This window comes from Mustela putorius, unplaced genomic scaffold (genome assembly GCF_011764305.1).
Source record: "Mustela putorius furo isolate JIRA1106 unplaced genomic scaffold, ASM1176430v1.1 tig00001012_pilon_pilon_pilon, whole genome shotgun sequence".
Lineage (NCBI taxonomy): Eukaryota > Metazoa > Chordata > Mammalia > Carnivora > Mustelidae > Mustela > Mustela putorius.
The window spans coordinates 2,947,286-2,973,513 of NW_025421531.1; the positions used below are offsets into that span (position 1 = coordinate 2,947,286).

The following is a 26,228-nucleotide window of genomic DNA, read 5'->3' on the forward strand; positions in this document are numbered from 1 at the left end:
ACAAAATTACATCTTTCTACATCGTGTGCTCCAAAACATAAACTAATCTTACTTTTAAATTAGTCCTTTAAATTATGTAGAAAACAAGATTTGGAGTTAAAAACCAAAGTTACAGTAACACTGTGCTTTACATTTCTTTTTTTTCCCCCTTTAATGTATTAGTCTCTTAGGTTATAAAGAAAACAAAAATTGCACTTATACAATAAGATAAGCTGTTAAAATGACCAATATATTTACATTTAATGAGATATTTATTTCTCCATATGACTCAAAGATACTTTCAGAGTTCTTTCATTTCATCTTGCAGGACTCCCTTGAGCATTTCTTACTTCTTTTTTTTTTTACTGTAATTTTTTTCAATTAAATTGATTTATTTATTTTCAGAAAAATAGTATGTATTATTTTTTTCACCACACCCAGTGCTCCATGCAATCCGTGCCCTCTATAATACCCACCACCTTCTTGCAGGGGACATCTAGTGGTCACTGAGTCCCTCAGCGTCTGTTATAAAATCTTAGTTTCCTCTTCACTTTTGAAAGGTAGTTTTCCTGGATTGATGTTTATTGGTTGACAGTTTTTTCCTTCTAGCACTTTTTGGCGTATACTGTCCCACTATCTTCTAGCCTTCAAAACTTCTGATTAAAAATCTGCTGATAATATTATTGAGGCTCCCTTGTATAATGACTCACTTCTCTCTTCCTGCCTTTGAGACTCTCTTTTTGTGTTTGTCTTTTGAAAGTTTATTAACTGTCTTAGTTACTCTTTGAGTTCATTTTTCCTGGAGGTTGTTGAGCTGCTTGGATGTTTATATTCATGTCTTTCTTCGCATTTGGGACGTCAACCATGAGATATTCTCTCCACCCCGTCTTTCTTATCCTTCTGGGACTCCCATAATGTATATGTTGGTCTATTTAATGGTGTCCCACAAGTCCCTTTGGTTCTGCTCACTTTTCTTCACTCTTTTTTCTTTCTTTTCCTCAGACTCAGTAATTTCTGTTGTTCTAGCTTCATGTTCACTTATTTCTTCTGGTGCTCAAATCTGCTTTCAGTGCCTCTAGTGAATTCTTAATATCCCAGTTATTTTACTTTTATACTCCAGAATTTCTTTTAAGGTTTTCTGTCACCTTATTGACATTCCCATTTCGTTCATATATCATTTAATTGACTTTCTCCTGTTCTTCCTTTGAGAAGTTCTTTGAGCATGTTTAAGATAGTTATTTTGAAGTTATTTTGAAGTCTCTGTCTAGTAGATCTGCCATCAGGTCTTTTTCAGAAACAGTTTCTGTTGATTTATTTTTTTTCCTCAATGGGCCAAGCTTTCCAGTTTCACTGTGTATCTTGTAATTTTGTGTGTGTGTGGAATACTGGACATTTGAATTCCTCCCTTTCGCTAGGGCCAATGTTTTCTGTTACTGTTCATATTTTTGTGGTTATGGTAGGGTATCTGTGCTGAGGATCAGGCTGACCTTTATTTACTGTCAATTTAAAATCAATTTAATTTATGTATACTTTATTATTAGTTTTAGGGATAGAATTTAGTGATACATCATTTGCATTGAACTCCTAGTGCTAACTATACCAAGTGCCCTCCTTCATGCCCAACATCCAGTAACCCCACCCCTCCTCCACCTCCCCTCCAGCAACCCTCCATTTGTTTTCTATAGTTAAGAGTATCTTATGGTTTATCTCCCTCTCTGATTGCATCTTATTTTATTTTTCTTTCCTTTCTCCTATGTTCATCTGTTTTGTTTCTTAAATTCCACTTAAGAATGAAATAATAAAATATTTATCTTTCTCTGACTGACTTATTGCACTTAGCATAATACACTCTAGTTCCATCTATGTTGTTACAAATGGCAAGTAATATTCCATTATCTCTATCTCTATCTATCTATCTATATCTGTTTCACATCTTCTTTATCCATTCATCTGTCGATGGACATCTGGGCTCATCCTATATTTTATGAGCCTGACATTTAAACTAACAGTCTTTCCAGAGACTTTCCTTGGGCACGCACACTCACTTCTTAACTTTCTTCACATATGCAGTTGGTTTTGAATATTCTAGTCTTTAATGTCTAGCTCTCTGGAAAGGGAAAAAAGTGAAAAATGAAGTGGGGAGCAAATAGTCCTGGATGCTTACATCCCCTGGAAGTCACTTTAGATAGTTAGAAAGGGGCTTACAAGAGTTAGGGGTAGGTATGACGACAGTGGCTGCCCACCTCTTTGAATGCTTCACTGTGATTGGAATTCAGAATTCAGTGATAAGAGCACAGGTCCCCAGTATTTGGAGGACAGGGTCCTTTTTGCCCACCCTGGCTCCCCAGAACTGCTTCTAAGCTGCTCCAGGAACTCATACAGAGCTGTCTGCTGTGGGTGGGAGACACTGCGCTAAGGTGATATTGACTGAAATCAATGCAATTTACCTGTCCAAGTCTTTCCTTGGAAGTTGCAAGCCATCATCAGACTCCTGAGCTCCAAAATAGTTCATTAGGCAGATTCTGCCATTGCAGATGTTGTCTGGCTAAGAAGACAGACTGTTAGTGTTTCCTACTTTGTGTTTTCCCAGAATCCTTCCCTAAATACCATAACGTAGAGAAAAGGCAACTGGATCCTATATAAACCATTTAACCAACTATTTGTTTTAATTTGATCAAGTAAAAATATTGGAACATCTAGTTAGTAGTTACATAGAGCAAGCCTGCTAGGCAGACAACAAGTTTAAGGTATAGTCTCTTCTCAAAAAATCTGTAGCCTTGTTGAGTAACACAATGTATAGAGACATGTCAAAACAAAATAATAAATGAGAAGTAGCAAATAAAATAGAATTATTCATGCTTATTACGGTAAGAGTCCAGCAGGAGAAGAGAATACCATGAATTTAAATCACAAGAGAATATTTCATTGAGTAATATTCCTGAGCTAGCCCCAGAAAATATTCTTACCTAAAGAATATTAACAAGAGCTAAAAATTACCCTAAGCACTCAGTATGTACCAGAGGCTAACTCATCTAATCCTGGAAACTATCCCATGAAGTGTGCACTGTTCCCCTTTTCCTAGATGAGGAAGCTGAGGAAGGGGACCATTAAGGGACTTGCCTGAGCTCAGACAGAAAGTGAGTCAAAAAGCTGAGACTCAGAGCCAGATAGGCAAGCTCTAGGGCCTACTCTCTCTACTCCGTTGTTGTTTTCACTGAGAAGAGTGGTGTGAACATAGATGTAGAAATGAATGTGTAATGTGATTGCTGGAGATAGCAAAGAGGCCATACTGACAGGTACAGAAGATTTATTTAGACATCTCTGCTTTTTATCAATGAGGGTTCAAATGTAGAAATTTTACTTATTTATTTATTTAGAATTTTTCATTTATTTGACAGAGAGGGAGCACAAGCAGGGGGAGTGGCAAGCAGAGGGAGAGGGAGAAGCAGGCTCCTTGTTCAGCAGGGAGCCTGATGTGGGGCTCCATCCCAGGGGCCCTGGGATCATGACCCAAGTTGAAGGCAGATGCTTAGCCATCTAAGCCACCCAGGTACCCCTATAAACTCTATTGAATTAATTGTAGATATGGTTAGTACTTTCACAATATGTTATTTGAGAAACTTCTTCCTCAAACTACTGTTGTGTAGAAAAGCAACAGTATTAAAATTTTCATTTTTATGTGTATCTTGTTAACTAATAGAGAAAACAGTAGTTTTTCTTTTCTCAGTTATTACTTATCTGGAAAACAAGCTATAATTTGTCACCGTCATGGAGATGATGTGTATTGGGGTGATGAATTTCCAACATGTCATAGTAAGTAAATTTTCATTTTAGAGTTTAGATAAGCAAGCCTCAATCTTTTGGGCCTCAGATCCCCTTTATGCTTTTAAATTGACAAAGATCCCAAAGAACTTTTCTTAATGTGGGCTGTGCTTATTGATATTCATTATATTGGAATAAAAAATGAAAAGTTTTAAAAATAATTATTCATTCATGTTTAATCATAGTAAGCCCAATACATTAAGATACACAGTATTTTTTATGAAAAATAAATTTTCTGAAACAGATACTGAAAATACCGTGATTGTTTTACATTTTTGCGAATCTCTTTAATATTTGGCTTAAAGAAGGACATCTGGATTCAGTATGTTGTGAAAGCACACAATTTGTAGCCTTGGAAAATTTCACTGTATGTTCATAAGGATGAACATTGGCATTATTGTGAATCACTCATTTGAATTGATTCACTCATGTGAATCACTCATTCAGCGTGCGTGTGTGTGTGTGTGTATAATTTGCAAATGGATATATTTAAAGAATTTCTCAGCTAGCAGTGAATTTTATTTTCAATCACAAGCATGTCTTCTTATTAAAATTTCAGTAGAATTTATGGTGACCAGAACAAAACTTAGCATGGCCTTATAAAGTAATAATAGGTATTTCATATAGGTATTTAAGAAAATGAATTTTGTGTTTTGAAAGTTTATTTGTGCATGGTTTGAATTTGGGATCATTCATTTTCTCGTAGAAGCCTAAATAGGTACTAGATTCACAGCTAGCTTGTAGAAATGGTTAATGAATGTACTGCAGGTAGTTCGTAGGACTTTATATTGCTTTCTTAACACTTTTCCTTTTGCCCTTTATTTCCTCTTTTTATTTCCTTTTTAAGAGATTTACTGTAATCCACCTAAAAAAATAAAAAATGGAAAATACAGCAATAGTCACAGAACTCTATTTGAATATAATGAATTAATTACTTTTACTTGTAATCCTTCAAATGGACCAGATGAATTTTCACTTGTTGGAGACAGCAAACTTATTTGTATTGACCATAACAAGTGGAGTAATAGCCCTCCTCAGTGTAAAGGTAGTGATATTTCCATTTATTTCCTTCTTCATTTGTAAATCTTGAACTTGGAATTTTGTAAATAGTTTTATCTGTAAGTAAACAAAATTGGTGTGTATGTGCTTCCTCTTCCTGTTAAATTGACTTCCCTTGTAGATTGATACAGGTTCAAGTGAAATCAGTTCTAGTTGCAGAGTTCCCTGCTTCTCATCCCACCTGTTCTCAGCATTCTAGTTCATATATGGTGATCTACCATGTATATGCATGAATTATGAATTTTTTTCTGGAAAGAACCCAAAAATTCAACACCTACTGGGTTAAAAATAAGAAAGTATTTTTTTATATTACAAGGTATTTGAGAGTTCTGGCTACAGAATAAATTGTAAAAGATGAACCCTCTAACCACCAAGATTGAATAGCTCTGAACAAAACATTAAAAAAAACAATATTAACAATGGAGAGTGATCAAAAACAGAGAGACACTAGAAGGGATTTGACTCTTAGAAGAAAGGGAGCACTGAATAGCAGCAAAATATTTACTATCCTTTCCCTCTTTTTAAGATTTTATTTATTTATTACAGAGAGAGAGAGAAAGATCATGGGTGGGATGGGGAGAGGGAGAAGCAGGCTCCCCACTGAGCAGGGAGCCTGATATGGGGCTCCATCTGAGGACCCCAAGATCATGACCTGAGCCCAGGCACCCCCGAATATTTACTCTTTTCAAGTGCATATAGAACATTCTCTAAAATGGGCATGATAATTTTTAACAAATTTCAAATAATTGAAATTATTCAGAATATATTAACTGATTACAATGGAATGAATGTAGAAATAAAACAGATGACCTAGAAAATCTTCAAATATTTGATAATTATGCAAGACACTTCTGACCAACCCCTGAGTCAAAGAAGAATTCATGAGAGAATTTAGAGAGTATTTTGAATTGAATAAAAATGAAAACATGGCATATCAAATTAGCAACTTTGACACATCAAAAACATTGCTTAGAAGAAAATTTATTTAATGAAATAGTTATGTTAGAAAAACAGAAGTCTCAACAATCTATTCTTCTTTATATGTATCTATTTATTTTTTATTTTTATTATTATTTTTTTAAAGATTTTATTTATTTACTTGAGAGAGAGACAGTGAGAGAGAGCATGAATGAGGAGAAGGTCAGAGAGAGAAGCAGACTCCCCATGGATCTGGGAGTCCGATGCGGGACTCGATCCCGGGACTCTAGGATCATGACCTGAGCCGAAGGCAGTCGTCCAACCAACTGAGCCACCCAGGCGTCCCTATCTATTTATTTTTTAAAGATTTTATTCATCCACTTGGCAGACAGAGACCACAAGTAGGCAGAGAGGCAGGCAGAGAGAGAGGAGGAAGCAGGCTCCCTGCTGAGCAGAGAGCCCGATGCGGGGCTTGATCCCAGGCAGAGGCTTAACCCACTGAGCCACCCGGGGGCCCCAATACTCTATTCTTAAAAAGAAGAGCAGACTAAACTCAAATCAAGGAGACAGACGAGATAATATCTGTAGAAGTAAATTAATGAAACCAACTCCTGGTTCTTGGAGAAAAATCAGTAAAATAGATAAAGTTATAGCCAGACTGAAAGAAAAAAAAAGGAATATACCAATATCAGGAATGAAAAAGAGGACAACACTAAATATCCTACAGACATTTAAGGGATAATAGGGAATAATAGGGGAATATTATGAAAGCAGCTTTTGTGTTTATAAATATGATAACTTACATTATAAAAGCAACTTTTATGCTTATAAATATGATAACTTATATATGAAATTGACAAATTCCTTGAAAGACACAAAATACCAACCAAGGCTCGCCCAGAGATATACATAACCTGATAAGTCATCTTCTTTTTGCCCATTGGGGCTATGCCCAGGTATATAAACAACAGGCATATAAACAATTCAGTGGAAAAACAATAATGTTTTTAACAAATGATATAGCAAAATTAGACATCCATACACAAAAACAGAACAAAACAACAATAAGAAAAACAAAAAAAACCTTGACCAAAGTTAGCAACACAAGCCAAAGTTTATTCAAAATGGATCATAGAGGTTCAATAATTCCACTACTGGGCATTTACCTAAAGAAAACAAAAACATTAATTTGAAAAGATATGTACTCCTATTTATTGCAGCATTATTTATAATAGTTAAGATACAGAAGCAACTTAAATGGCCGTGAATAGATGAATGTCTAAAGAAGCTATGAAACACATGCACACACACACACACACGAGTATTACACAGCCATAAAAAAGGATGAGGTTTTTGCCATTTGCAAAAACACAGATAGACCTAGAGGGTACTATGCTAAGTGGAATAAGTTAGACTGAGACAGAAAAATACCATATGATTCCACTCATACATGGAATCTAAAAAAAACAAAAATGAAAGCAGACCTATAAATAGAACAAACTGATGGTTGCCAGAGGAAAGAAAGGTGGGAGATGAAAAAAAATCAGTGAAGGAGAGTGGAGAGATACAGACTTCCTACTAGAGAATGAATAAATCATGGAAATAAAAATGTAGCATAGGAAATGTAGTCAATAATATTGTATGGTGACAGGTGGTAGCTACACTTGTGAGACTAGCGTAACATGTAGAGATAGTAAATCACTATGTTATACACCTGAAACTAACATGTGTCAACTATACTCAAATTTTAAAAATTCTTAAAAATTAATAAATTGGGGCACTTGGGTGGCTTAGTCGGTTAAGTGTCTGCCATCAGCCCAGGTCATGATCCCAGGGTCCTGGGACTGAGTCCCACATAGGTTTCACTGCTCAGCGGGGAGCCTGCTTCTCCCTTTCCCTCTGCCACTCTCCCCTGCTTGTGCTCACTTGCTCCCTAATAAATAAAATCTTTTTAAAAATTAATAAAATTTAGGGGGAAAATTGGACCACAGATTTACATGGAAAACGTAAAACTGTAAGACTTTTGCAAAAAAACAAACAATATTTGTGACCTAGTCAAAGATTTTTTAAATACCATCTATAAAGTGTGATCTTCTAAAGAAAAAAAAAAAAATTGGATGTTCCAAACTCAAAACTTCTGATCTACAAAAGAAGTGTTAAAAGAATGGGAAAAAATGAACATAGACTAGGAGAAAATATTTGCAAAGCACATACCTAATAATGGACTTCTAACTATGATACATAAAGAATTCTCACAGCTCAATAGATAGAAAACAAAGCAATTTTAAAAAAATTTAAAAAATATTTGAATAGACCCATTTCAGTAAACATGATATATGGGTGGCAAAAAAATACATGAAAAGTTTCTCAATATAATTAGAAGTTATAGAAATGTAATTTAAAAACACAAATAGATACCACTAAACACCTATTAGAATGACTGAAATTAAAAACAGATGACTAGGGCGCCTGGGTGGCTCAGTGGGTTAAGCTGCTGCCTTGGCTCAGGTCATGATCTCAGGGTCCTGGGATCGAGTCCTGCATCGGGCTCTCTGCTCAGCAGGGAGCCTGCTTCCTCCTCTCTCTCTCTGCCTGCCTCTCTGCCTACTTGTAATCTCTCTCTGTCAAATAAATAAATAAAATCTTTAAAACAAACAAACAAAAAAAAAAAAACAGATGACTAATAACAAATACCAGCAATGGTATAGAGCAATTGGAACTTTCGTACATTGCTCGTAGGAATACAAAGTGGTATGACCACTTGGAACCCATTTTTTCATTTATTGTACAGTTAAATGTACCATATAGTTCATCAATCCAAGTAAAATGAAAACGTGTATATAGGAACCTTTATAAGAATGTTCAGCTGCCTTAGTTATAATCACCCCAGATAGGGAACAACCCACTTGTCCTTCAACTGGTGAAATGGATTAGCAGCTGTGGTAGATCCAGATGGCGGAATGCAACTCAGCAATAAAAAGGAGTGAGCTCCAATCCATGCAGCAGCACGAATGACTCTCAGATGTATTATGCTGAGTGAAATAAGCCAGAGTCAGAGGCTGTGATCCCATTACGACATTCTGGAAAAGCAACTGTACAGAGATGGAAAACAGATCAGTGTTTGGCTGATGGTAAAGGTGATTGTGTGTGGGGGGGGGTGTATAGGGTCAATTACAGAGGGGCATGAGGATGTGTTGGGGGGTAATGGAACTTGTCTGTGTTTTTATTGTGGTAATTACATGATTATTTGCATTTGTCAGCCCTAATACAGCTGTATTCTTAAAAGAATGAGTTTTACTGTATGGAAATTGTGTCTAGCTGACATAAAGAAAGCCATTATTGCCACTAACAACCATCTAGCACAACAGCGCAAAAATCGGTGAACCTGAAGTCAGGAGAATATGATTTGAAAAGAAATACTAGAAAGAGAGAGAGACTTACAGACCTGTGGAAGAGTAGCAAGAAGTCAAACATACAGGCTGTTGGAGCTTCAAAAAGAGGTGAAAGAACAGGGTAGACACCAATTTGAATAAACATGGGCCAAATATTAATCACATTTGTCCCCAAACAATAACCTCACAGAACCAAGAAAGTCAGTGACCCCAGCAGGACAAATACATTGTTTTCATTTACCAAGAACCCCTCAGGGTCAAGTGACTGAAAACAAAAGGTGTACAGGGAAAAGCAGTCAGGGAGAGGGGAGAAGAAACACATGTCACACTGTCCTCCCCACCCCCCACCATCGCCTGGAGTAAGAGTGACAGCTGACTTGTCCTGAGGAATGCTGGAGACTGGAAGACAGTAACTGCTAGGCTGCTGGAAAAACCCCACAGCACTTCATCTAGAATTCTCTGTCAAGGGGAAATCTTTCAAATCAGAAGGTGAGGAAATGACACCTTTGGAGCTAAACCCAAGCCAGGAGAATCACGAGCCAACCTGCGCTATAGGAATTGCTACTGGATTTTCCTCAGGCTAAAGGGAAAGGACAGCTGCTGGAAAGTCAGAATCCCTGGGAACAGAGGAAGAGCAGTCCTCTGGTTGAGGACTCTCCGGCCCTTATCTACTGCTCGGATTTAATATCATAACATGTTCTGTCATACTCACTGCTCAGCCCTGTGGTTTTGTTTCCAAATTCTCCCAAGCCCATGAGTCGATTCTGAAATCAATCTGTGAGGTCATGACCCGTGTGTACTTCTTAAGAGGGAGAGTAGAATGGAAACTAGCAGAGTCCTCTGGTATGAGACTAACTTGTATTTCAGGCCTGTGTGCTCATATACTGGTTTACACCAAGAAATGTGTTGTTTGATCTCTGGATTGCCGGCCAAGATGTTTGGAAAACGCTGCCCTAACTCCACTGGCCTTTCCATTTCTTGAACATTCCATTTGTGTATGTTATTGCTACCTGAGAACTTCCTTTTTGCCTCTCTTTGCATGGCTGCCTGGTTTTCAACTTTTAACTTTGAGCTCAAGTATTGCCTTCTCAGAAGGTGTTTCCCACCTTTCTAGAAAACCAGGCTACTGAGATCAGTGTCAATATGACCTTGAAAAAAACCCGTACGGCAAAGAACATTAAAAGTTGCTCTTGAACTTACCCCAGATTTGTATGTGGTGGGCAGGCCTTTCTCAAACCTTGTCAGTAATGGGAAAAAAGTGTAGGAAAGCCAATAAACTGTAATGCTAGTCTTTTGGGGGTGGAAAAAAGTTACTGGATTTCTCTAAATCTGTTTCGCAAGAGCTAAAATATATATATATGCATACAGGTTTGTTTGGTGGTTTATTTTTTCTTTTAATTAACACCTGGGCTTTCATACCTTGTATGTTTCTCCCTGCTGGAAATTATTACCTTGTGCTATTTTTTTCTGCTGCTGTGTTCAAGCAGCTTTCCATTAATTTCTCCATTTTTCAGTGGTCAAATGTGAATATCCAGTAGTTGAACATGGAAGAATGGTATCAGGAATCAAAAACAAATATTCCTACCAAGATACAGTTCTATTTGAATGCTTCCCAGGCTTCTATCTGAATGGCAGCAACCCAGTGTTCTGTGGTGGGAGTAGTACTTGGGAGCCTGAGACGCCAAAATGTATCAGAGGTACAAATGTCTTTTTCCATCTTTTTGTGTTAGCTTTTATTATTTCTTTGGCATCATTCAATATCAATGATATTGAATCATTGAAAAGAAGAAATTTTAGTATTTAACTCTATCTTGTGTTTATTCCCATGATGGAGGCACGAGATGATTTCTGTGTTGTGATTTTGTATGTTTTCAGAAGGTCTTAACACATCATGTACATCACACAGGTATATAAGTTTCTCTTGGGTAGTATTTTTAAGAATGTATAGGGACCACTTTTAAAATCAATTGAAGCATGAGAATTTTTACATGAATAAGTCAAGAATGAAAGGTATAATTCATATAAATGAAAGCGGTAATGCCCAAGTAGTTGATTCTACGTTATTTGGTTTTTCAGTATCAGTTTCTCCCAATGTAAAACCTCCAATTTTGAGTCATTCACATTAGTCCTTCCTGCGTATGTTAACAAAAAATCCTTTACTGTTGTTTGATTTACACTCATTCATCATTGTTAGTAATGAAAGGATGAAGGACATGTTTATAGCCATTTTGGTTGTTATATATAGTTATTCTAAAACTATCTGGCATAGTTTGCAGATTTAAAAATGTATGTAAACTTGGGCAAGTTACATAGAGTGTAAATGGGATACATTTAGCACTTAGCACAGTGCCTGGCATTTAGGAAGCTTCTAAGGGTAGCTCATATGACTTATAGCATCACTCAGATTAAAACTAGTGAAGAGGAAGGTCTATGGCTTCTATTTTATTTTTAAGATTTAGTTAGTTATTTGACAGACAGATGACAACTAGGCAGAGAAGCAGGCAGAGAGAGAGAGAGAGAGAGAGATGGAAGCAGGGTCCCAGCTGAGCAGAGAGCTTGATGTGGGTCTCGATCCCAGGAGTCTGGGATCATGACCTGAGCTGAGGGCAGAGGCTTTAACCCACTGAGCCACCCAGGTACCTCTAGGGCTTCTATTTTTTAACATGTCATTGACTTTGCTGTTTTATTCCTTTTAAAGGTGATCTGTTGGCTCCTTTAGAGTGTCTTCCTGATCCAGGACTATGTCTCAGTTGCTGGACTGCAACCAGTTTAGTGTTTTGGTTTTGGTTTTGTTTCTATGTAGCACAATTTAAACTGGGAAATTTCTGCTATCTCCAGAAAAAGGCCTGAATGTCTTCCCTTATCCCCAGTACTTGCCACTTCATACAATTATTGTTTTTGTTTTCATTAGGCATTTTTATTTGGCAATTGAACCTAAATTTCAAAGCAACCAAAAGGCAGGAAAAATCGTTCATTAAAATGAAATGGAGGATTTGTTGCAGGGACTACTTGTCAGCTACTCTACGTAAGACTTGGAAGCTGATTTTGCTCTAATGGAAGGAAATATCTTCCTGATTTGAGGGCTGCTCTCTCTGGCCTCTCTCTGTCTCAGAAAACACGAGACAACAGAATAGTGGGAAGAGCATTAGCCTGGGCTAACCTCATCAGGGTCCTAGTTTGGCTCTGCTTATTCAAGTTACCTCATTTCTGTGGACTTTACGATTTCATGGAGGTGTTGAACTCAAACAGATCATGAATACTGGCTTTTAATTTGTATATTTTCTATGGCTGTACTATTTTAAAGATTTGGGAGAATTATGCATATTAATGTGGTAATGAGAATACTACTTTTTATAATTCCTATAAACCTAGTACCTGATAGCCTCCTTGTGTACTTCAGTTGAGTGCTGTGAGGTTTGGAGGGAAGGAAATACTTTTTTGGTGGACTGATAAGATTGCATATGAAATTTATACTCCTTGACCCATTCATGTTTACTCACATGGGCCTTGTGGACATATACACTGTGGTGCAGTGTTTGTTGATATGCTCTTTTGAAGGAGTTGAAGTATAAGCATTTCAGAAAGAGTTTATAAAACACCAATAGAGTTTAGGTTTTTTTTTTTTTTTGAAGATTTTACTTATGTATTTGAGAGAAAGAGAGAAATCACAAGTGGGGGAAGGGTCAGAGAAAGAAGGAAAAGCAGGGTCCCCTCAAAGCAAAGAGCCTGATGTGGGTAAGATCCCAGGACCCTGAGATCATGACCTGAGCCAAAGGCAGACACTTAACTGACTGAGCCACTCAGGTGCCCCTAAAGTTTAGTTTTTGAAAGAATTGTGAGAAAAAGCTTGTGAAGAGAAACTATAAGGATCTTTTAAAAAAATAAAATCAAAACTCCCTGTGGGATTGTTAATCATTTTTTATCATTGGTTAGAAAAAGACTATATCAAAAGCATCAGCAACATATAATGGTGTTAAGGCAGATCTAAATGTGCAAATATTTTTTAAAAGGCCCAAGAAATACTAGGCAGATAAAAAGATACAACTTCTTATGTAGTATGATACTACCTGGATGGTATTTTTTTAAAGATATGTGTGTTTACTCTGAGCACATTATTTTTATAATTTACTATCAGTTAACTTCTAGGATTTCCGTATAAAACACAAGGTTATGGTGGACATTCTTATATATATGCATGCTTATGTACTTGTGCAAATATTTATTAAGTTAAATTCCAAGAAGTAGAATTCCAAAGTTTGGAAAGCAGGTGTGTTTTTCATTTTGAGAAGTAATGGATATTTTTAAATAAAAAATAAGAAAGTAATATTAAATCCATAATTTTATAATGATAAGGCTGGTGAATTGAATCAAATTTATTTTTCCAGGTTTCAAACCTACTTATGCAACCAATCCTCCAGTTTCAAAGTACCCAGGTACACTAATTCTTTCTCTTGCTTTTGTTGTTAACAACTTGATAAGGTGATGAGTACAAAGTTATGTCTTGTTCTAATTTGCATTTGTAGAATTTATCAATGAAGCTGAACTTTTTTAGTTCTAACATTGATTTATCCACTTTTGCTCATTTTTTAAAAATTAAGTTTCTAAAATATTTCTCTTGTTGATTTGTGAGAGCTCATTTTAAGTTAAAGCCTTTTTCTTATGAAGTGAACATTTTTTCAGGGGGTTTTTGGCCTTTTCACTGGTCAGTTTCTTTTAAGATTGTTTATTGCATGCTACTAATTATAGATTGCTCTTATTAAAGATTTTATCTATTTATATGAGGGAGAGGGAAAGAGAGTGCATGAGGAGAGGGGAGGAGCAGAGGGAGAGGGAGAAGCAGGGAACTTAGCAGAGAGCCTGACCCAGAGCTCCATCAGACACCCCCACCCCCCGCTGCCAATCATGACCTCAGCAAAAGGCAGGCGATTAACTGACTGACCCACTCAGGTGCCCCTAGATTGCTTTTTATAACTTTTTGTTGCATGAGTGGTATATGAATATGTTTTTGTAAATTTTCAAACACTATGAAAATAGACATGTAAAGAATTATACTTCTTTCTCTCTAGTCTATTACCTGAATTAATCCCGGTTAATAGACTCGAGTCTCCTCATTAGTTTAGGTGCATCAGCATTCCTTAGATGTATAATTATACATACAGTTGAGTATTTTTTCTTTTATCTCCAACAAAATTGATATCATATTGTATATATTTTTCTGAAACTTACAATTTTTCTACTTAATGTTTTATATTGGGATTATATTTAGATTCACTGTTATTCTTTTCAGGATGACTTTGAAATGTATACTGTATTTATTTATTTAACTGTTCTGTTAGTGGTCTTTTACATATATAGAAATTTTACATCAGTAGGTAGATGGATTAATGGATGTAATGATCTTTTCTCTAGTGGCTATTTATGTTGTGTCTTTCTTATAAAAACTTTATGTCTTCCTCATGCTACAACTTCCTAAACATTTCAACCGTGAGTTCTGATTGCAGTCTTTGCCTTTAAGTCATTAGTGCATCTGAAATTCATTACGGTGTCTGGAGTGAAATCCAGTTCCTCTCTCCTCTACCCATACCCACCCAGTGGCAAAGTATCATTTGTTGAATAAGTTGTTCTTTCTCCAACTGTTTTCAAGTGCCAATTTTTTTGTCATTAAATTCATAGGTGTTCCAGTCAGCTTTCTGTTTCCTTGAACTCTGACCATTCTCGTAACAGCATTAAATCACTTTTTTCCATTCTATGATCTGCTTTACTCTCTGGCAGAATACTTCCTTTTCAGAAATGTTTGGACTGTTTTAGTATACATTTCAAGGCATTATTGTATCCACATTGTTTGTAACCATCACTACTACCTGTCTACAAAACCTTTTCATCACCTCAAATTAAAACATTATAGTCTTTAAACAATAACTCTCAGTTCCCTCCATCACCCAGCCCTGGTAAAAATTCCGTTTTCTGTCTTTATGAATTTGATTAGTCTAGGTACTTCTTGAAATGGAATTATTTCTGAATCATTTTATTTAGCATAATGTTTTCAAGGTTCATCCACCTTGTAGCATAGATCAGAACTTTATTCCTTTTTATGGCAGAATAATATAGATTGTTTTGTATATTTTGTTTATTCATTCATCTGTTGATAGACATCTGGGTTCTTTCCACATTTTGGCTACTCTGAGTAATGTTTCTCTGCATATTGGCTTCCAAATGTTTGAATCCTGTTTTTCAATGATAGACTTGAAAATAGAAAATTTTTAATTTTGAGTCCCTATTAGCAGTTTTGGGATGCTGTATACCTAGGAATAGAATCACTGGTTATATGATGATTCTGTGTTTTATTTTTTTGAGGAACAATAGTACTGTCTTCCACAGTGAATACACATTTTACATTCCCACCAGCAAAGCACAAAAGTTCCAGTTTCTTCACCTCTGCCAACATGTATTATTTTCTGCTTTATTTTTACATTTCATTCATTTATTTATTTATTTTTATTAGCATATAATGTATTATTAGCCCCAGGGTACAGGTCTATGAATCATCAGCCTTACACACTTCACAGCACTCACCATAGCACATTCCCTCCCCAATGTCCATAACCCAACCACCCTCTCCTTAACCCCCTCCCCCTGACAACCCTCAATTTGTTTTGTGAGACTAAGAGTCTCTTATGGTTTGTCTCCCTCCCAATCCCATCTTGTTTCATTTTTTCCTTCCCTACCCTCCAAACCCCCCATGTTGCCTCTCAAATTTCCTCATATCAGGGAGATCATATGACAATTGTCTTTCTCTGGTAGACTTATTTCGCTCAGGATAATACCCTCTAGTTCCATCCATATCATTGCAAATGGTAAGATTTCATTTATTTTGATGGCTGCATAGTGTTCCATTGTCTATATTTATACCACGTCTTTTTTATCCATTCATCTGTTGATGGGCATCTAGGGTCTTTCCATAGATTGGCTATTGTGGACATTGCTTCTATTAACATTCAGGTGCACGAGCCTCTTCAGATCACTACATTCGTATCTTTACGGTACATACCCAGTAGTGCGACTGCTGGGTGGTAGGGTAGCTCTATTTTCAACTTTCTGAGGAGCCTCCATACTGTTTCCCACAGTGGCTACACCAGCTTGCATTCCCACCAACTATTTTCTGCTTCTTGAAAATAATGATCATACTGTGTGTTAGGTAATATATGAGGTAGAATCTCATCATGGTTTTTATCTGCATTTCCCTAACAATTAGTAATGTGTTGCACATCTTTTCCTGTGCATATTGGCATTCTGTATCTTTTTTGGAGAAAAGTCTATTCAAGTCCTTTGTCCATTTTTGATGGATTGTGTTTTGTTTTGTTTTGTTTTTGAATTTTAGGAGTTCCTTTTATATTTTGGATATTAATCCCTTATTATATGAGTTTCAGATATTTTCTCCCATTCTGTTGGTTGCTTTTTCAGTCTATTGCTAGTGTCCTTTGATGTACAGATTTTTTTATGTTTGTTATAGTCTAAGTTATCTGTTTTTTTCTTTTGTTGCCTGTGCATTTGGTGTCAAATTCAATAAATCATTGCCAGGTGCAACATCATGAAGCTTGTAGTCTTAGTTTCTTCTGAGGGTTTTATAGTTTTAAATTTTTAGGGTCTTTGATCCATTTTGAGTTAACTTTTGTATTTGGTGAATGGCAAGTGTTAAAAGTCATCCTTTTGTGTATGTCGTTATCCAGTTTTCAAAACCATTTGTGGAAAAGATTGTTCTTTCCCTACTGAAGTTTGTCAGCACCTTTGTGGAGAATTACTTAACAGCATATCCAAAGATTTATTTTGTGGCTTCTGTTCCATTTGTCTGTAGGTCTGTCTTTAGAATGTCTTTAGAATGCCAGCACCATTCTGTTTTGGTTATTGTAGCTTTATAGTAAGTTTTGAAATCAGGAAATATGAGTCCTTTCATCTTTCTCTTTTCATGTTTGCCTTGACTGTTCCTAGTTCCTTGAGATTATATATGAATTTTCGGATGGATTTTTCTTTTCCTACAAAGACCATCATTAGAATTTTGATAGGGGTTGCATTTCATTTGTAGATTATTTCTTATCATGTTTACATCTTAACTTTAGTAGGTCCCCCAATCCACAAACACAGGGTTTGCTTTCCCGTTATTTATGTCTTTTTAAATTCCTTTCTGCTTTAGCTTATACTTTTCAGTGTAACAAGTCCTTTACCTCCTTTGTCATGTTTATTCCAAAGTCTTTTACTCTTTTTGATTCAGTTATAAATGGAATTGTTTTCTTAATTTCCTTTTTAGGTTGCTTATTGTTAGTGTGTAGAAATGCAATTGATTTTTGCCTGTTGATTTTGTATCCAGCAACTTTAATGAATTCATTTATTCATTCCACCAGGACTGTGTGTATGTGTGTTTAATCTTTAGAGTTTTCTATGTAAAAGATCATGTCACCTATGAATAGAGATCATTTTATTTCTTCCTAATTTAGATGTTTTTTATTTCTTTTTCAACTAGTTCTGATATGAATTTCTATATCAGAAATATGGAATAGAAGTGGCAAACACAGACACCCTGTCCAGTTCCAGATCTTTTTTTCTTTTAAGATTATTTATTTATTTATTTATTTGAGAGAGAGAGAGAGTGAGTGAGAGAAAGCAGGAGAGGGGAGAGGGTCAAAGGGAGAAGCAGACTCCCTGCTGAGCAGGAAGCCAGACACGGGACTCGATCCCAGGACTTGATCCTGGGACTCCAGGATCACGACCTGAGATGAAAGCAGTTGCTTAACCAACTGAGCCACCCAGAACAGGCACCCCCTGTTCCAGGTCTTAAGGGAAAAACTTTAGTCCCTCACCATTAAATTTGATGTCAGCCATGGGTTTTTGATAAGTGGCTTTTGTTATGTTGAAGAGACTTTCTATTCCAGATCAGCTTCTAAATTGTTTCAAAGTCCTCCTCTATTTTTTTAATTTTAAGTAGAATCATGTTGAATTCAGGATAATTTTGAGGATGTGGCAATGATAAGTTTGCTTCCTATACCACAGACTATTGTCACAGGAAATATCAGTGGACAGGAAGAATATTGTTGAAGACATCAAATATAAATTTATAATTGATGAGAGCACTTTTATTTATAACCATTAAGGAAAATGAAATGAAAAGTGGTTTCATACAAAAGCAAAAAATAAAACCAGTGAATTTATGGACCTTTAAGCTTTTGGCTATCTTTCTTTTTTAACTTATTTCTATTTTTTCCCCTAGGCTATCCGGAGCCCAGTGACCGACTAACACTTGAAGACTTTGAGGAATTAGGTATTATTTTGGCTACTAATTACTCTGCATTATGAGGCCTTGGAGTTCTATGTGGACATATCTATTGTGTTTCAATCATTGGTAGTTAAGGAAGGAACCAAGTTTCACAAAATTGGACATTTGGAGTTTAAATTTTAGTAGTCCACTTAACATGCTAAACCTAAGTGGTACTGTATATGGAGACCCGTAGGTCATTTCCTCTAATCTAGGGAATTCTGATAGTCCTGGTGAGCTTTACGAAGTAACCTGGTACAGCTCCAACAGCACAAAGCCATGAAAAGTCAAGTTCCAGTGAAGAGTTTTGCAAGAGGGATTCTAACCCTGGAATCTGATTAGAAGGATTCTCTGATCAGAATGAGCTGGACACGCTAGCGCTCACCCTGAAACTAGACTGGGGAGCGACTTCTCTGACATGGCATTAGATGATCTGATCCAAATTAAATGCATCTACCATCTGGGACCCTTGTGTGCTCAGTCTTCAAACAGTTTTCTTTTTTTCTCAGATGCAGGCATCATCACTGTGATTGTTCTTACTCTTCGTAAGTAGCCCGAACAAGATGCCACTTAATCAAAATACAACTGCAAAGAAGTGCATTATTTTTTAAATAACTTTTCAGTTTCTATAGCTTGAAATGAAGTCCCCCAGTCTAGAACAGCCTGACCTTGGTATGACACACTGCGTTTTGCTGGCGAATGTGTAGTCTTTTATACTGTACACGTCCACTTAGTCACAAACCCTGAACGTTACATGTGTTTTCAGGATGATTGGGCACGAGTTTGTGTCCCAGAGATGCTTCGGGTAATTTTCTAAACGAAGCAAGGATTATTCTCTGGCTTCCTGTGGATTAGTCCAGTGACTCCAGGGAATGGGCCTTAGATAGTAAGAGAGTCCGGAGGGAACATGAATAGATAGGTGCTTAAGTAAAATAACATTTTCTAACGACTGCAATGCAACCAGCACTTACTTATTTCTGCTGCTAAATCTTAAATCTTGACACCCAGCTTTCCAAGTTTTATGTCCTTTGTCTCCTGGTCTCTTGCAGTTGTTGGCCTTGCCGTACTTTGCACCTGCCTGTATAGATGTTTTCAAAGGGGAAAGAAAGGGTAAATAAAAGCATGTTCTTTTAACTCATGGTCCTGCTCACTCTTGACATCCTCTCGTGCAGCTCTTCTGTTTGTCCCGCATACCGCCTTTCCAGAATCTGTGCCTGCATGAGCGGCCCATCCCATTTGCTTGTGTTTACTGAAACCGCCTCGGGCTGCTGTTAAGGTTCCTGCAGTCAGAGGGTTCCTTGCAGAGTAGCCGCAGCTGTTCCCTAACAAGAAACATTTCGGTGGGATTTGAGATTTAAGTTGTGTAGCAAATCATGGACCTAGGTTTACCCTGTGTCCTACATTGGACTAGTGGTCAAGATTAAATTTAGAACCACCCACGGTGGAGGCTTGGACAGTTGTAGTCCTTGAAATTTTTATGATGAAAGTTTCCATATGTCTGGGTAACTTAGGTAATTGTAAGAAGCTATGTAGGTTCTCATTCAAATACCCAATTTGATTTGTTTTTATGTAGAGCTTTTATTTATACTTGTTGAACTAGGGAAGGGAAAACAGCACTATTTGATTTCCCTCTTATGTTCTCTTAATTTACAGGGTTTCAGTAAAACTGATGGGATTAAACTTAACATTACTGAGGGGTAAGATTTACAAAGCACCTCATTAACTTTATCTTTGTTTTTAATTTATAAAACTGAAAAAAAAAGGGGGGAGGCTTATAATAGGAAAAAAAAGTGTATAAGTACATATCTCCTATCGAGAATAGGGCTTTTAAATATCAAACTTAAAATTTTAATGAAATGTCTTTCAATTTAGTAAGAGACTTAGAACAAATCCTGGAGCATAGACCAAGATTAGGTGCTTTGAAATGTCTGATTTTTTAGTGATTTTTAGTAATTTCCTTTCCAGGTAGCTTGGGAAATACCTCTAACATGAAACCTAATCATTCTAGGGATGCCTGGGTGCCTCAGTCATTGTTTGCCTTCAGCTCAGGTCATGATCTCAGACTCTCTGCTCAGCAGTGAGTCCGCTTCTCCTTCTCCCTCTGCCTGCTGATGACCCTGCTTGTGTTCTCTCCCTCTCTCTCTCTGACAAATTAAGTAAATAAAATCTAAAAAAAAAAAAAAAAACCACTAATAATTTTAAGGCTCTTGGTATTCATGGTTTTATGATATAATTTGCCTTTTTTATTAATCGTCTGGTTTAGGCTATATAAAAAAAAAACAAAACAGATTCTTTAGGGGCACCTGGATGGCTCAGTGGGCTAAATCCTCTGCCTTCGGCTCAGTCGTGATCCCAGGGTCCTGGGATGGAGCCCCACATTGGGCTCTCTGCTCAGCAGGGAGCCTGCTTCCCTTCCTCTCTCTGCCTGCCTCTCTGCCTGCTTGTGATCTCTGTCCGTCTGTCAAATAAATAAATAAAATCTTTAAAAAAAAGTATATTCTTTACACATAAAGGACTCAAACTTTTTTATATTATTGGTTATTATTTTTAAACCATAGTGCATTTGTTTGAATCTTCAATCTTATATTTTTAGAACACATGATATGCATATTGGATTTCTCAATCAGTAGTATATTTTTTAGTACATATACACCATAGCATGAGAAGGAAATGGTGGAATAATTTTACAAGTCCAAAGGTTTTGTCTAGAAATAACTTCTCGAGAAAGCAAAACAAAATAGCCTTCTGCTTCTTACTTTCCTTTTTTGCTTAAATTCTCTGTGTCAAAATACTTACTGGGTCCTTAGCAAGTATTACTTAAACTCTCTGTAGTTGCCAGTTAATGGGTCTTGTAACCTGAGCCTCTGGTTTAAGATGGCATCATAAGAGGATCCTGAACTCACCTTTTCTCAAACACATAGAATCTATAGCTACGTACAGAACAATTCCCTCTGGAAGAAATCTGAAAACTAACTTGATGAACTCCTACACATTTGGTGGATAAAAAACCCACATCAAGGGGCACCTGACTGGCTCAATCGGTGGGGCCTCTGACTCTTGATCTTGGGTTTGTGAATTCAGGCCCCACATGAGGCATGGAGCCTACTTTTAAAAAACACAAAATTGTACATCAAAATGGGTAGGAGAGACTGAGATAGTATCTCACCATAAAATCCTCCCCAAACGTCGTAACAGTCAGGCGGAAACTCAATTCTGAGCTTCGTGGGAAGAAAAATGTTTGAACCCCACATCTGGCACCCCATCTTTTAAGACCTACACCTGACAGATGGGTCTGCAAACACATCTAGCTTTGAAAGCCAATGGGGCTTATGTCTATAAGGTTATAGCGAATCAAGAAACAGTTCCTGAAGTGCCCATGTGGATAACCCCCCAGGGTCCAGTGGAGAGGCAGCTGACTGAAATGCCTGGTCTTTCTGTGGAAGAGATCTGTTTGCTTCTCTTAAAAGCTTTAGGCTGAAGGGCAGGTATCTAATGTCACCCTCACCTAACCCAGCTGAAATACTCTTAAAAGCCCGTGGAGGCTGGAGGGCCCCATCTTCCTGCTGTCATTCTGCCTGCTCTCAGCTGCTGGTATCTTTCAGAAGGGAGCTTGTGCACACATCCGGGGCTTTGGCGTTTATAGCTGCCACCCAGGGAACACCGCTTGATTGCCTGGCACTCGTGACCAGGGAGGCTGACATTGCAGGTCCCGCAGGCCATAACAGAGAAGGACCTGTTAACAGGCCACACCCCAGGACACAGCACAGAGGCAGCCAACTGAAATGTGCCACCAGTCTTTCTGGAAGGAGGCCTATTAGCGTAGCCACATCTCTGAGGCCTGAGGGACAGGCTTCTCTTTAAAAAATGGCTGACTGCGGTCCTCTCCAGACACCTCGCTGTCTTCCTCTGTCCCTCTGCTGGACTCCATATTGCCAGCAGCTCCAGGAAAGAAGCTCATGCAGCTATCAAGTGGCCCGTGGGGCTTATATCTGCAGGTCACACAGGACTGTAACAAACTGACCGTTGTTAACCGGCTGCCCAGTCCAGGACACAGCACAGAGGTGGCGACTGAAGTCATCCCAGTCTTTCTGTGACAGGCCTTTTAGCTTATCTGCATAGCTGTGGCCTAAGGAACAGGCTTCTAATGAGACACATGTTTGTGAGCCCAAGACAGTCCTCTCCAGAGACTGGCAGACTGACAGGCATCTTCAAACTCTCCTTCTGCCCAGCCCCAGGTTGTACATGTCTCTGGGAAAGGAGCTTGTGTATATGGCTGACGCCGCAGCTTTTGTGGCTGTTACCCATAGGACATATCCCTTGATAACCGGCCCTGGTGGTCAACAGGACAGTAACAAATAAAGCAATGGCTCTTAACTATCGCCATAGGGCCCCATACAGAGGGAGCACCCCAAAGTGTCCAGTGCCCAGCATTCCCCTGAAGGAGGTTTATTTGCATGCTTTCTAAGCTGCCACCCGAGGGACTGGCTTCCAATCAGCCTAGGTGCTGACTGGGGTCTTCCTCTCTTGGACACTGACAAGTCTTGACAATACCCTCAACTCCTGAGAGCCACTGAGAACAAAGTCAGCAGCTTGGACAATCGCAAAGGTTTGAGAGACAACCAAGAACTAGGGCTTGGTTGAACAGTAAGTTATATCCCTACACCAGGGTGCTGCTTTAGGACTGGGAGAGCTGTTTCCTTGAACACCTAGAAACCAACAAGGTCAAGAAACATAAGAAACAAAGGAACATGTTCCAAATGAAAGAACAAGATAAAGCCTGGGGAAAAGATCATAGTGAAATGGAATTAGTGATTTACATGTTCATCAATAGATAAGTGGATAATGAACCAGTGGTACATATACAATGGGATATTATTCAGCCATAAAAAAAGGAGGAAATCTTGTTGTTTGTGACAACATGGATGGACGTCGAGGGCATTTGGCTAAATGCAGTAAGACAGAGAACACAAATAGCATATGATCTCACTTATATGTGGTCTCTTGAAAAGACAAAAACTCAACTCTTAGATGCAGGGAGCAGATTACTGGGTGCCGAGGAGGGTGGCAGGGGTGAGTGAGATGGGTGAAGGAGGTCAAAAAGGTACAAACTTCCAGTTACAAATAAGTCACAGAATGTAAAGCACAGCATGGTAATATGGTTAATAATACTGTATTGCATATTTGAAGGTTGCTAAGAGTAGACCTTAAAAGTTTTCATAGTAAGAAAAGAATTATATCTGTATGGTGATGAATGCTAACTAGATTTATTCGTGGCGATAATTTTGCAAATGTACAAATCTTATTTAAGTATATTGTATACCCGAAACTGATGTGTTATATGTAAATTACACCTCACTTTAAAAAAAAAAAATGGACAATGTGAATATACATTCTTCTAAAGAAGACATAGAAATTGCCAACAGATGTATGAAAAGGTGTTCAAAATCACTAAACATCAGGGAAATGCAAATCAAAACCACCAAGAGAGATTATCTCACAACTGTTAGAATGGCTACTTCAAAAAGATATGACAGTAGAAAGGTGAGCCCTTGTACACTATTGGTGGGAATGTAAATTAGTGTACCATATGGAAAATAGTATGGAGGTTCCTGAAAAAAGTAAAAATAGAAATAACTTACCCATCAATTCCATTTGTGGGTATTTATCTAAAGGAGATGATATCACTGTTTTGAAAATACACTTGCACACCAGTGTTCATTGCAGCATTATTTACAATAAGACGTGAAAACAACCTAAATATTCGTCAGTGAATAAATGGATAAAGAAAATATTGTACATATATATATACCATAAAATGAAAATATATTGTCTGTGTATATACTATATACATACATATATTATAGAATGTGGTACATTTAAGTGTATAATGAATATTATACATAATTGTATAGCCCATTATATAGATTCCATCATCTGATGATATGTTATTCAGCCATAAAAAAGGAAATCCTGCCATTCGTGACAACACAGATGGACCTTCGAGCATTATGCCAGGTTAAATAAAGCAGAGAAGGACAAATACTTTATGATATCACTTATATGTGGAAGCTTAAAAAAATGAACTCAGATACAGAGAAAAGTTTGGTGGGTGCCAGAGATGGAGCGGAGTCGAGGAGGATGGGGAGAAGGGGTGTTAGTTGAGCTGAGTGAAGGTGGTCAAAAGGTTTGCAGTTTGTAGGACGTACTACATCGCTGAGGACATAATTGACAGAATGGTGACTATAGTTAATAATACCATATGACATATTTGAAAGATGCTAAGGGAGTATATCTTTAAAGTGTCTGTCACACATCCATGATATATTTGTAACTGTGTTGTGAATGATAACTAAACTTATTGTGATTATTTTGCAATATGTATATTTCTCAAATTATTATGTGTTCATCTAAAGCTAAAACAATGATCTATGTAAATTATCTTTCAATTTTTTAAAAAGGCCATACTTGACTGCTTACCATCCAAATTTTCTTTGTAAACAGAATATTGCAATAATAAAATTTTTAAATATTTTCAGAAAATATATCTTTAACTGGTGCAATGTGATTAATCCTATATATGGTAGCATAATTTGGAGGGAAAAGAGTTTTTTAAAAAAGAGTGTGGGAAGAAAAATTCATAAATGCCTAATGAGCTAATTTATGAAGAATATTTTAGGATACGTTACCCTTTTCATGACAGGAACATACTCCATTAGAAAATCAGTATTCTAGAACAGCTTTATCAATTTTAGATTCTCCAAATTATTTCATGTCAGGACATTGAACTATTTTACCAAACTCTCTAGGTTCTATGTTGTTTCAAAACTCAAGTCTCTCTCATGTGGGTTGATATTACACCTTTCTCCTTTACAATCTAGAACAATGCTTCTCTAACGTTCACGTGCACATTAATCACCTGGGGTCTTGCTAAAATGCAGACTTTGAGTCATAGGTCTGGTGCCGAGACAGATATCCTGTCTATCATGAGCACCCAGCGATGCTGCCGCTGGCCTGGGTTGCACTCTGAGTCACCAGAGGGGGTGACTTGATGGAGACGCTCACGTTCCTGAAACCTGAAGAAAATACCGTCAAGCTCAGCAAAGTTTTTCTCCTATTTAAGATAATTGGACTTTTTAAAGATTCCTATGAGAGAGAGATTCTTTGAAAGAGTGTGGGCTACTATTTATATTTACGTTGCTGTTGTTTAAAAAAGTAAAGATTTGAATTATATTCTTTGTAGTCCCTAATGCCCATCACCTTTCTCCCTGAAATTGAGCATTGTTGCCTGAGAAACTTGCTTACGAGACTATAAAGTGTAAGCAGGCACTGCTCTGTTTCTAGGGGTAACTCCGGAAGCAGGGCACGAGGCACAGACCGTCCCAGACGGCTGCTGGAACTTGGTATAAAATGGACTTTGGTGGAAACTTGCACTTGTGATGACTTGGGAACAGGTCACCCTTCTGCAGCCTCCATCCCAAAGCACAAACATTGTGGAAGTCCTCATGTTTCAGGTCATGAATGTGGCCCCACACAGACAGGTTCTGCTGTGGTCGTCTATTCTTAGTCTCAGCTAGGAATAGAATGGGATCCCCAGGGCATGTGAAATGGGCCCTTTTCCTTCAGTTTGCTTCTAGAACTCACTTGCCGCCAGACTTTCTCATCCGGGAGTCCGCACCCCTTGCCAAGTGCTTTGCTACTGCTTGAGTCCTGTCTGGCTTCTCATGACTGTGTGGCTCTGGAAAACAGATGCATTT

General features: G+C 37.5%; 1 protein-coding gene across 3 annotated transcripts in view; it reads left to right on the top strand.

The window, feature by feature from the left end:
- The window catches only part of LOC123393818 (membrane cofactor protein-like), a 29,140-nt gene extending 8,363 nt beyond the window's left edge, over positions 1–20,777 (top strand). The window contains exons 4-12 of one of the 3 annotated variants that reach the window (XM_045087025.1): positions 3,707–3,792; positions 4,649–4,846; positions 10,685–10,867; positions 13,556–13,603; positions 18,430–18,480; positions 18,984–19,019; positions 19,524–19,584; positions 20,128–20,171; positions 20,440–20,777. In XM_045087025.1, the coding sequence (XP_044942960.1) occupies positions 3,707–3,792; positions 4,649–4,846; positions 10,685–10,867; positions 13,556–13,603; positions 18,430–18,480; positions 18,984–19,019; positions 19,524–19,584; positions 20,128–20,171; positions 20,440–20,555 (823 nt within the window). In that variant the 3' untranslated portion in view covers positions 20,556–20,777. Of the gene's footprint in view, positions 1–3,706; positions 3,793–4,648; positions 4,847–10,684; positions 10,868–13,555; positions 13,604–18,429; positions 18,481–18,983; positions 19,020–19,523; positions 19,585–20,127 lie in introns of all 3 variants that reach the window. The other 2 variants (XM_045087026.1, XM_045087027.1) reach the window with 2 other exon arrangements.
- Positions 20,778–26,228: the final 5,451 nt, after the last annotated feature.